The 11962-nt window shown below is 40.8% G+C and overlaps 1 protein-coding gene across 2 annotated transcripts; it reads left to right on the top strand.

Annotated features, from left to right (window-relative positions):
- The first annotated feature begins 778 nt into the window (after nucleotides 1-778).
- On the top strand, nucleotides 779-11745 carry LOC115773130 (RNA polymerase II elongation factor ELL-like). Of its 2 annotated transcripts, none has more exons than XM_030719656.1 (12): nucleotides 779-1050; nucleotides 3550-3594; nucleotides 3730-3851; nucleotides 4368-4528; nucleotides 5558-5850; nucleotides 6092-6216; nucleotides 8559-9033; nucleotides 9129-9216; nucleotides 9339-9366; nucleotides 9473-9644; nucleotides 10498-10542; nucleotides 10652-11745. In XM_030719656.1, exons 1-12 carry the CDS (start codon nucleotides 916-918, stop codon nucleotides 10778-10780), a joined length of 1818 nt encoding a protein of 605 aa, XP_030575516.1. In that variant the 5' UTR covers nucleotides 779-915; the 3' UTR covers nucleotides 10781-11745. The 2 variants fall into 2 exon arrangements, with proteins under 2 accessions (XP_030575516.1, XP_030575515.1); XM_030719655.1 differs by having other exon boundaries at nucleotides 9300-9366.
- The last annotated feature ends 217 nt before the right edge of the window (nucleotides 11746-11962 follow it).

Here is an 11962-nt window from a genome sequence, read left to right as displayed (position 1 = left end):
TAGATTTAAGCATACTCATCACAGACAAAGCTCACTTTTTGTTAATGACTCTCATGAACATATGATATTATTTTTATGTTTATATCTGATGTAATATATTAGTAATATCATGCAATGGTTTGCTATCCTTTTGTTTGCCATTTCTTTTTAATCAAAGTATGGGGCTTTAATGTGTTCATTTCAGTCCTGTTTTAGAACAGTCCAGTGTTTAAAAAAGAGTTTAAAAAAAAACAGTTTCCTCTCTGTAGCTGTGCACAAACCCAGAGACAGCATTACAGTCAGCCTGTAATGTTACAACACACTGACAAGACTGGTATTACTAGAGCACAAATAATGCTGCATGCACATAACTTCCTCATTTCTAAACAATTCAAGTGCATACCAATGATTGCTTAAAGTATTAGGTTTGTCTTGTTCTCACCCTTTTATTCTTGATATGTAAAAGGTAGGAAAAAAAATCAGGATAAATTAATAATAATACTAGATCTCAGTACTACTAAGTCATGGCTATGACCCTGGGTGAAAATAGGCTCCATCCAGTCGCCTATAATTCACTGAAAATGAACTGAAACTGAATCGCCTGTTTCTTCGCACTCACACTCGCATCCAAGTGTAAATACCCTCATCTTGCCAAAGAAAGAGAATTAGTACAGTGAGAGGGGAAACAGAAAAAGTAGAGGTGGTTACGTAAGGCCCTACGTAATGGTTTATTTATGTCGTTTGGCCAATAAAATGTGCTCTGAGTTCAGCCGTCGTGACGTAATGCGATCTACTCCAGAATTGCGCGCGGCGGAGGAGCAGCCACACGGTGCCATTGAGCTCTTTCTCTTACTTGACCGTCTGGCCAATGTTTGTTTATTTATGCCGGATTCGTGTGGTCCGGAATAAGGCTGGCAGGGCGGGATTTGCGGCGGCATGTCGGCGTTAAAGGAGAACCAGTGTTACGGGCTGTCCAGCAGTAAACTGAGCCGCGGCGGTAACGTCTCCGTTTTTCACGTAAAACTCACTGACAGCGCGGCAAGAGCCATTAATACCTTTCAAAACGGCAAGGTGGGTCTTTTTCTTTTTTTTTTTTTTTTTTAAGTATTTTCTCCTCAAACAATTACCTGTTAAGTAAACTAGGATTTCAATTTAATGCACCACTTTGTCAAAGGCAGAAAAAACAAAGCAAAAAAAAAAAAACCCCGAAGTGATACTAAAGGCGGGTTTGTTTCTGTGCTTTAAATTTCGGCCGAAGTTCACCACTACCTTCCCTCGGTTGCTGTACAAGCCCCCTTTAAGCTATGAAATGGAAATACGTGTTGCATAATACAGCGCGGAAACGTTTCCCTGTGTGCTGATGTTTGTAACAAGCTGCTGGCAAGTACTAGGAATGCTAATCAGTGTTCGGGGTCGAGGAGAGGAGAAAGGAAAAAGGAGGACAGGCTGTGGGGGGAGGAATGTTAGTTGTGGGAGGATATTCTGAATTGGATTTAAAGAGATGGAGTAATAGTAATTTTTTGCTGAACATATAAAGATCAGGCAGACAGATGGATGAACTCAGTCAAACATCTGACCCAGTTAATCACAAATGAATCAGAAGCTGCAGGAAGTGTAAGCAGAGAACAGTCATGTACACTTCCTCAATGCAGTAATTCCTCTTAATACAGATAGGAAACTCCTCAGTGAAGAAATGACAGCTACCACCTTTTCTGATGAAAGGTGAAAACCACATTGCTCTTTTCGTGGCTCCACTTTCAGCGTAATACAGCTGTGATAAGATGGGGAAAACACCTGACACATAGCAGACTTGTATGCATACATCAGTGCTTCTGAGCATGCATTTAGGTTCTTTATTTAGCTTTAAGCGTCTCTATTCAGATCCTACTTGGCGTGATCACAGATACAAAAAAAACACACACACACAAACACCTCCACATGTAACTCTGTACTGGCAGCCACCTCTGTGCACTCATCAACAGGTGGACTTATGCAAAGGTCAGAATCGAGTCATCACATATTTTCCATCCTTGCTGGAAACGTGTCACTTTGGCTAGTTCACCCCTGTGAGAGATGACACTGTGTTTAATCGTATTTTTATGCAGGGAGCTGCTCAGTTTGAGCTGCATATTGACCTTAGCCTGCACAGTCTTTAAAAATCAGATTGAATTTATTAAAGGGATCGTATGATGCAGGAGCGGCAGGATAGATCATGGTGCATGTATCCTAAGAGGTATACATGCATTTAAAGGGGGAAACGAGCACTCAAATAAGAATACTTGGCATGCTTGGTTGATAGGCTGAGTTTATTAATAGAACTGGGTTTTGTTCATGATTTGAACACAGTGGGTGCAGGGTTTATTTTTCTTTCTCCACACTCTTTCACGCTCCAAATTCAATGCAGCAGATTCAAAGATGTTGTCATTTTTATATTCTTCATCTTTAAAACCCCTTACCTACATTAGGTGAGGGGTGCAATGCAGTTCCACAACCAACACTTTGCTTTGAGATTAGGGGGCGTTGTCATAGGCTGTACGTGAAAGATGGAAGTAGCATCTGGGTGTATTCTTTCTAATGGCCAGCAAGAGGTAACCTCAGAAAGAAGTCCAGTTGTATAGCTGTCGATGGGGAAAACGACCCAGCCGCTCACTTGAGCTGTGACCTCATTATAAGGTTTTCTGTAACTTTATGGTTTCACATCTTATTGAATACAGCATGATTTATTATGGTCTCCATTACTATCTAGAAGGGCAGTAAAGTGGCCTGTTTTCCCCCCCGTTTTTCAGTCAGATCACTGATTGCTTGCTGTTTCCAGACAGCAAGATGGCAACAGCAAAAAGGCTCAGCGTGAGGTGTCATTACTGGACTTCACTAACCAATATAGTGTTGCGGTGGCTTTGTCCATCTTTTATATACAGTCTGTGTGGATTGTGCAGATTAAGCGCAAATTAGGTGAGCTAATTTCTTTTTAAATCCACAACTTTAAAATAATAATAATAATAATAAAAACTCAACCAGTCAGAACACTTCTAATCCAGAAAAGATTTTTTTTTTCTTTCATTGAAGTACTTGAGACCTGTAAACAGAAGTTCACCAGGCAGTTGCAAAGAAGGGATGCTAACATTACTTGTGGGTTGGTGGGCAGAGGGCTGTAAGAAAAATCAATGTTGGCAAATTCTGCGAAAATGTTGTTCACAGATACAAAGAACAACATCGTAGCAAACAAAAAGCAAATGGGCTACTAGCAGCCAGAAAACCACAATGGAGGTGGAGCCAGAAGCATTCAGATGAAGTGCGAAAACCACAAAACATCCTCTGATGCCCCACTCTTTATGCATATGTGGGCTTATTTGCTATACTTGTGGCGTCCAGTAACTTTGTGGGGACTAATATACTGGACTCCACAAGTTTTAAGATTAAGAATTCGGATGTGGTCATTAAGGTTAGGGCCACCAAATGTCATATTCACAAAGGAGTGTGAGAGAGTTTGTGTGTTGAGGTATCTGGGTTTTCAAAGATGCACATGAATCAAATATATTCTTTTTTTTTTTTTTTTTTCCCCCCCCACAGGGCTGGTCGGCCCATCCCACCATCAGTTTTAGTGGAAATGACGGGGTAAGAGGGACAAGTCTTGCTGCTGACACACAGCAATGTATTCTTTACATCCTTAACCTTTTGCACATTTTAAAGTTGATAAATCTCAATCTTTCTATTGCTTTTTTTTTTCCTTCTTTCTTTTTCATATTACAGAAAATCACCATCCCTTGTTCAGAGAATAGAGATGAAGTCAGGATTTTCACCTTTGGTGTGACTAATGTTGCTCGTGATAATCCCCATGGAAGCTTTGACTGCATCAAACAGCTCAGCACCAGGTAAATACAACAAAAATATCATTTTAGACACACTGTAGCCTACACTATTTCCACACAGAGAGGTTTTTCTGATTTTTAAAATAGAGTTGTAAGGCTTTAAGCATACTGTTTTGTCTGAGGTGATTAAATGATTATATGTTTATTTAGTATTATAGATGTAGAAATAACTGGCTGCCTCAATGAGTTTTAATCTTTTTAAATGTCTCTGCCCCCTGCTGCTGTGTGAAAGTTACCCTGCTGATAATGCTTCTCTGCCTTTAAATGCCAGAGAAAACTCAGAGTTCCCGACTGTATAAGCACAGAAATACACTGCATTGGATTTAAATGTCATGTATCGGTGAGGCAGAAATGTTGTCCAGCATTCAGCTAACTGAACACTACCTAAACATAAGCATGAGTCAAACAACTACATCCTGAGAAACAATCTTTTTATTTGACACGGATAACCTTTACATGGAGTTGTTAAAGCCCTGTGAGGTCGCTGTCTGTACTCGCTGTCTTCCCTCCTCCTCTCAGTGCCGCTGAGGAGCTGTCATGTCTCGGGGTGATTCAGAAGAAGATGACAGTCAAAGCCACGGATGAGTCTTATGATAAAGCTCGTCAGAGCATGGCCCAAGCCGAGGAGGAGACACGCAGCCGAGGGGCCATTGTCATCAAACACGGAGGCCGCTACCAGGGTATGAAGTATAGAAAACACTTGCATGTCCACAGAGTTTACTTGGTTATACAACAGATATCTCCAGCTAAGCGAGAAGATTGGCCTGAAGAAAAATTTGTTCTGTGCTTATAAGCACAGACAGCCATATTGCATTGGTTGCCTTGGCAACATGTGTGACATAGTAACAGCTCAGTCTTGTTTTCTCCTGCATGTTTTGTCCTTTTGTGTAGCTATTTGTAAACTTTGTATATGCGCACACATACGTACTGCAGAATTACAGCTGTATGTAATACAGTGATTTTAAAGGATACATGGTCTCTATGCAAGTACAGAAACTGTGTTCTGCATATAGTCATCAAATACACATAGAAATGATGAAACTGGTGATTAAGCCTTTTTTTTGTGCCATCACTCTTTTTCTACTTCAAACCGCTTCCGTCTGAACTTATATGTTAGCCTCACCCTCAGCTGGTCTCACTTAAAGTACACACATACGTGTGTGTGTGTTTTATATATATATATATATGTGTATATTATATATTATAGTGTGTGTGTGTATATAGGTATGTTTTGTTGATTCTGTAATTTCAGAGGAAGTCTTTAAAAAAAAACAAAAAAAAACTACTTCCTCACAACAGGTTTGTGCAACCATGTGGTTACGTCTTAAATTAGACAGCAGCCTTTGCTCACTCGGATGCATGTGCATGCATTTTTGTAACCCGAATGTGGGTTTCTGAAGGGGTGAAGTGAGGCCTTTCTTTGTTTTTATCAGCAGCTCTGCTTTTGGAGAAAGTTGAGGAATAAAGTTTTTTCCTTTTTATATTTTATCTTAACTATTTATCCGGAAATGGAATTACACATTTACAACCCTGATCCTTCTATTGAGCAACGTTAAGAAACACAAATACGGTAACACAAGGTTATTTTCAATGATCAAAATGTCAGAAAGAGCTCTGTGAACCTCAAAAGATCGCTCTTGAGGTTCAGAAATTTTTGTCTTTATTTGGGAAAGGCTGTCTTTGACTTGAGATTCCCATTTTCTTTGAAGGCAAGAAGGTAACAGTGCGAGCCCCGGCCCCTGCACTGGCCAGACTCGCCAAGCCCAAACACTCGTCTCTTCTCAGCAACATTAAGAAGGGAGTCGGCGCGTCTACGCTGAAGAAAGATGCCTGTGCATCAAATAGGAGGAGCACTTCTGATTTGCAAGAGAGGCCCCTCAGGGAGAGGATAATGCACCTGCTGGCTCTAAGGCCATACAAGAGGCCTGAGTTGATACTGAGGCTGCAGAAAGATGGTCTGACAGCAGGAGACAAAAATGTGCTGGACTCTGTATTAATGGAGGTATTTCTTTTCCTGTTCTTTTATAAACATAATGTGTGTACATGTGCAGGCATGAGACAAGCATGAGAATGTGTTAAAACTGCCATTATGCATGTGAATCTTGGTGTCCTTAATGTCAAGCTTATTTTTTTTGTATGTTTGACAACTCCCAAATCTGAAAAGAATGTAAACAGAGATGGAAAATTTTGGGAATCAAACTCTAAGTCTTTTCACCCCTGTTTTTGTGCATGTTTGTGTTCAGGTCACCCAGCTCAACAGTAGAGACAGCACATTTGTTCTGAAGGACAGTCTGTATAAGGAGTTGCAGAAGGACTGGCCCGGTTACACGTCTGGAGACCAGCAGCTCCTTAAACGCATCCTTGTCAGGTAACACAGATACGGATGTACCTACTGCCATTTTCATACTTCATGAGCTTTCAGGTTCTGAGCTTCTTTATTGTAATTTGTTAAGCTTAAGAAATGTGGAAGTTGGGTAAATAAACAGAAATAATTGGCATTTTAGTCAGTTTTAGTTTGTAATTCACTCGGGTTTCAAATTATTCACAAAGTTCAGTGATTGTGTCTAAGTGGATCTGAGGGTTACAGACTGCTTTTCTGCAGTAACATAATTTCTCATATGGCTTTCTGTAATTTCAGAGCCTGTTTCAAATCTTTTTACATGTTTATCTTTTTTTTGTGGGCATGTAAACAAACTGGTACTACATGAGGAAGTCAAGAGAGAAGTATATAAGTGTGGTGCAGGACATCTATGAGGACAGCAAGACAGTGGTGAGGTATTCGGTAGGATTGACAGATGGGTTCAAGGTGGGGGTGGGATTATATCAGGGATCTTTCTTTTTTCAGTGGTGATGACAGTATGGCAGATGGAAGTCAGGCAGGAGTCTCTGGACTATGATGTTTGCAGATGACAGGTGATGTGTAGTGAGAGCCTGGAGAGGTGGAGGTATGCTCTGGAGAGAGGAGGAATGAAAGTCAGTAGAAGCAAGATTGTGTGTGTGTGTGTGTGTGTGTGTGTGTGTGAATGAGACGAGACAGGTGGAAAGGTGAACATGTAAGGAGTAGAGATGGTGAAGGCAGATGAGTTTGAATACCTGGGATCAACTATCCAAAGCAACAGACAGTACACAAAAGCGGTGAAGGCAGAGTGGAGTGGGTGGAGATGAGTGTCGGGGTGATTTGTGACAGAAGGATAGCAGCAGGAGTGAAAGGGAAGGCAGTGGGACCTGCTATGATGTATGGTTTGGAGAATGTGGCACTGACAAAAAGACAGGAGGCTGAGCTGGAGGGGGCAGGGTTGGAGATGTTAAGATTTTCACTGGGAATGACCAGAAATTAATATCAGAAGGATAGCTCGGGTTAAGCGGTTTGGAGAAGCAAGGCTGAGCTGGTTTGGACATGTGCAGAGGAGGGATAGTGGATATATTACACAAAGAATGTTGAATATAGATCTGCCAGGCAGAAGGAAAAGAGGAAGACCACAGTGAAGGAGGATGCACAGAAGGTTTGTGTGACAGGAGGATGCTAGGGATAGGGTGATCTGCTGTGGTGACTCCTAAAGGGAGCAGCTGAAAGAAGTGCATGTAAACGAACATTAGGCCAGCAGCATGACTGCACATGTAATCACTGTTGAAGCTGCCACTTACAGTGCCAGTAAAATTTGGACGCACATCATCGTTTAATACTTTAGTTTAATAGAACAATATTGTAGGCATCACTACTATGAAATAACATCTGTGGATAGGAGATGCACTGATTATGAAGTTGGCTGAAATCATTGTTTAAAGTAACAATTCGGCTGATGTTGATGGACATTCTTTAGTTTTAAAGTGTGTGTGTGTGTGTGTGTGTTATTTATTCCCTCTTTTGTGTCAAGCCAATCATGTTGTCCTTGATGCCAGCTCTATATTGTCTTGGTTGGGTTGTGACGAGATAGTGTTGGTATTCAGTAAACATCTCTATTCAACTATTATAGATGTCCGTAATATAGAAAGAACCACTCATAAAGCAGCCTTAGTTTGACATTTTCTTCAAATGCAGTTGCACAGCCATCAAAGGCTGTGATGAAACTTGCTCTCATGGGGAGTGCTCTGGTGCTTTGGATAACACATCTTCAGAGTTTAATTGTCAGAAGCATCTCATCATCAGCCATTTGGAGGAGACTACATGAATTAGGCCTTTATGGTTGAAGCAGAAGGTGAACGGATGGTATTTGTGGTATTTGCATATGCGGTTCCCTCTAAGTAGCATGGAGGAGGTGTGATGTGTTGGCGATTTATTCAGAATTCAGCGCAACACTTAAGCAGCATATTCGGCAGTAACACGTCATCCCATCTGGTTTGTGTTTAGTGGGACTTTTTTTAATAACAGGACAATGAACCACAGCACACCTCCAGGCTCTGTAAGGCCTATTTAACCAAGAAGGAGAGTCATGGGATGTGATTGGACATGTCTGACCACAGAGTGAAATAAAAGCAGCCTCTAAATTCCCAGCATATGTGGTGCTTTCAATTTTGGCTTTGTTCTTTTGAGGTTTTATTTATTTTTTTAACATTTAACCCTTGCACCATTCTTTACTTTGTTTTACCCACATTAATACATATTTATCTGGAGAGCTGTGCTGCCACTGCTGCTGTACGGTACAGCTCATGCAAGAAAGAAAAATAGATTCCAGGGAAATGCTAACTGAATTTGCTGTGGTTTCTGTGCAGGCGACTGTTTCAACCACAACAGAACCTTCTCACTGTCCCTGAAGCCCAGGTCAGCCCACTGCGGGACACCCCTAACTCCTCACCGGCACACCGTCCAAAGCATTCTCTGCCAGAGGAATACACAGACCCTCTGGCCACCAAGAAGCCCAGGATATCCCATTTGTCCAGCAAGACAGCCAGTGACAAGTCAAGAACGAGGTCTTCTGAACAAGCTCATAAGGACGTTACAGCAGATGACAGGCAAAGGGACTCGCTTGATCCTCAGAAACTTATTGACTCCTTGTCAGCAGTCTGTCAGCAGGAAGAAAAGGTGGCTAAAAGATTAGAACCACCTCACGCTGTTCCAAAAGGGCCTGAGATCCCAGAAGATCACCCTCAACCTAACTCTGATCGGCCCCAGTCCCCTCTAATAGTGCCCGATCTTACCAAACATGCAATAAAAAAGAAGAAGAGCAAACACAAACATGGAGACCATGTGAGAAAACTGCTTCTTATTTGTCTTTTGGTTTTTAATAGTTATTCAGTTTCATGTGATGCATTGCTTATTTGGATTTGTATTCATTTATCAAGGAGAAGAAGAGGAGGAGAGACAAGAAAGAGAAAAGAAAAAAACACAGTTCAGAGCATCCAAACAACAAAGCCTCTTTGGACTGCACAGGTGAGTGCTGACAGCTGTTGACTTGTGAGCGCATGTGTTGCTTTTTCTGTTTATCAGTTGGCTGACATCTTTCATTCTTTCAGAACCTGCAGAAATCTTTTTTGACTCTAATTCTGTTCCAGCGGACAGTGATGCAGCAGATTATTTATCGTAAGCATCATTTATTTGAACTTGGATTTGTAATGGTCAGAAAAGGTTGTTTTGTCTTGATACATTTTATTCCATATCTCCCCCCCCCCCCCCCCCCCCTGCACAGGAAGTACACAGTTATTTATAGCCACGAGCAGAGACAAAGTTACAAACAGGACTTTAACAAGGAGTACGACGAGTACCGAGATTTACACTCCCGCATTGACAGCGTGACGCAGCAGTTTATGGATCTGGACACACAACTCAAACAACTCCACCATGAATCACATAAATACAAGGTACAGAAATGCTGCACCTGACTAATTTAAAAGTTGTCGTAGAAAACGTTTCAAGACATAATTCTTGTTTTGTTTTTTAAATTTTTTTTAAACAGAGGGCTGTTGTCAGCTTGATTTCACGTCTCATAGTTTTCAGCTTGTTGTCTTTATACACATGCTGGCCACTTAATTGGGGACACCTTAATATTACCAGATTGGACCCCATTTTACCTTCGGAACTGCCTTAATTCCTCATGTCATAGATTCTGCAGGGTGCTGGAAACTTCAGAGATTTTGGTCCATATTGACATGACCGCATCATGCAGTTGCTGCAGATATGCATGATGTGACTCTACCATTCTACCACATCCCAAAGGTGTTCTCTTGGATTGAGATCTGGTGACTGTGGAGGTCATTTGAGTACAGTGTACTCACTGTCATGTTCAAGAAATTAGTTTGGCATGATTTGAGCTTTGGGACATGTGCACATTATCCTGTTGGAACATGGATACACTGGATATAAAGGGATGGACGTGGTTAGTAGCAATACTCGGATAGGGTGTACTGTTTGCTGTTGCTGGCTTAATGGCTGATACAGGGCAGGATGGATCCACGCTTTCATTTTTACAAACTCTGTTCCTACCATCTGAATGTTGCAGCTTAAATCCAAACTCATCAGACCAGAAAACATTTTTCCAATCTTCTGTTGTTCAATTTTGTTAAACACATGCAAATTGTAGCCTCAGGCTCCTGGTTTTAGCTGAGAGGAGTGACACCTTTTCCCATCACAACCTTATTGTCACAGAAGTATCATCTTGTAACATTTCACAGACTTGATTGAAATGAATCTTTATTTCTGCATTTTCCCTGGCAGACGGTCCGGAATCAAATTCTTCAAGAGTATCGCAAAATTAAAAAGGTAACGATTTTCTTAAAACATTTCCATGCTTTTTTAAAAGACTTCTCCTTGGATAATGTCTTTCTTACCACCGCTCTTAAATAATCAAGTTTTTCTTTCCTCACTACAGTGCAACCCCAACTACAGCCACGACAAGGTTCGCTGTGAATATTTACACAACAAACTGGCCCACATCAAGAAGCTCATATCAGAGTATGACCAGCAGCAGCTCAGCGTGGAGTGTGCCAGTCTGAACTGAAGAGCCTAACTCGGAGTGACGAGTGAACTTGACGAGTACGACAAAGATCCCGAGGCAAAGGAAGGTTCATGCTGCTGAGCTCAGTGCCATCACACTGGAGTCTGTGGTCTTTATGGCTCAATGTAGTATCATGAGAACTACTGTAAATGTCGGTGAGGTTGAGTCTTTTGTGAGGACCTGGGGGCGGTAGGCCAAGATGAGGAATTTTCTTTGAAAGTGCCCAAATTGCTGCTACTACAGCAACGCAGGAGTAACAGTAGTTTTTCTCTTAAATTAAGGCTCGAACTCTTTAAAATGAAAACACATGAGGGGATGAAGTGCCAAGCCTTAAAAGTATTCGTAGAGTGTCATCCCTATTACACCTTTTTTAGGCTTTTGTTTGTTTTAATTAAATCAATTTGCGTATTTGGTAACGTGTTCCACCAGACACATCAGTGTTTAGGTTTAAACTGGAAACCTTAAAAAAAAAACTACATGCTGTACCCTGTCCAGGCAGCTCATGTGAATGGCAGGCAAGGGTTAACTTCTGATGACAGCTGGGACGCAGATGTGTCCTGAGTAAACATCCGTCCTGTTCTTTGGGTTTTGTGAGATTATGAGTCTTGCCAGTTGGTCGTCCATTTATGACTGCTGAGTTTAGCCTTGTGCTCTAATTAGCTACTAATGCTGGACTCCATTCATAGTATTCCACTGGTACTGTCCTTCAGGTGGTTTTCCTTGATCACTGAAGACTGTTATGCTGAATGTTATGTGAACTTTAAGTTGTATTCAGGGAATGTATGTTTAGTACAAGCTTCAGTAAAAGTGTAAATTTAAAATGGGTTTTAATTGTCTGGAAGGAGAAAGTTACTGTACTGTTTCTGGTAAGGATTCAAAATAAAGATGTAGTTGCATGCTGTGTATGTTACAGAATGCATGATGACTTAAGATTTTGTCTGAGGTTCAAATAAATCTGTTTGTACTGATTTTTTTTTTTTGTGAGAATCTTTCTTATTAACTGTACTTTTATACTAAATATTCTTATCTAATAAGAGTAGTTATGAATTGAGTAAGATTAGTTTTAATTGAATTAATTAATCTCTGCTGTCTGATCAATTATTCAAACTTCAGTATATTTATTTTATGCACATTACTAAAAACAAATTTCAGTCATATCACAGACATATGTATTGCACAGATAAT

This window comes from Archocentrus centrarchus, chromosome 22 (assembly GCF_007364275.1).
Source record: "Archocentrus centrarchus isolate MPI-CPG fArcCen1 chromosome 22, fArcCen1, whole genome shotgun sequence".
Classification (NCBI taxonomy): domain Eukaryota; kingdom Metazoa; phylum Chordata; class Actinopteri; order Cichliformes; family Cichlidae; genus Archocentrus; species Archocentrus centrarchus.
The sequence above is the reverse complement of the archived record's forward strand: the minus strand, read 5'-3'. Positions and strand labels throughout refer to the sequence as shown.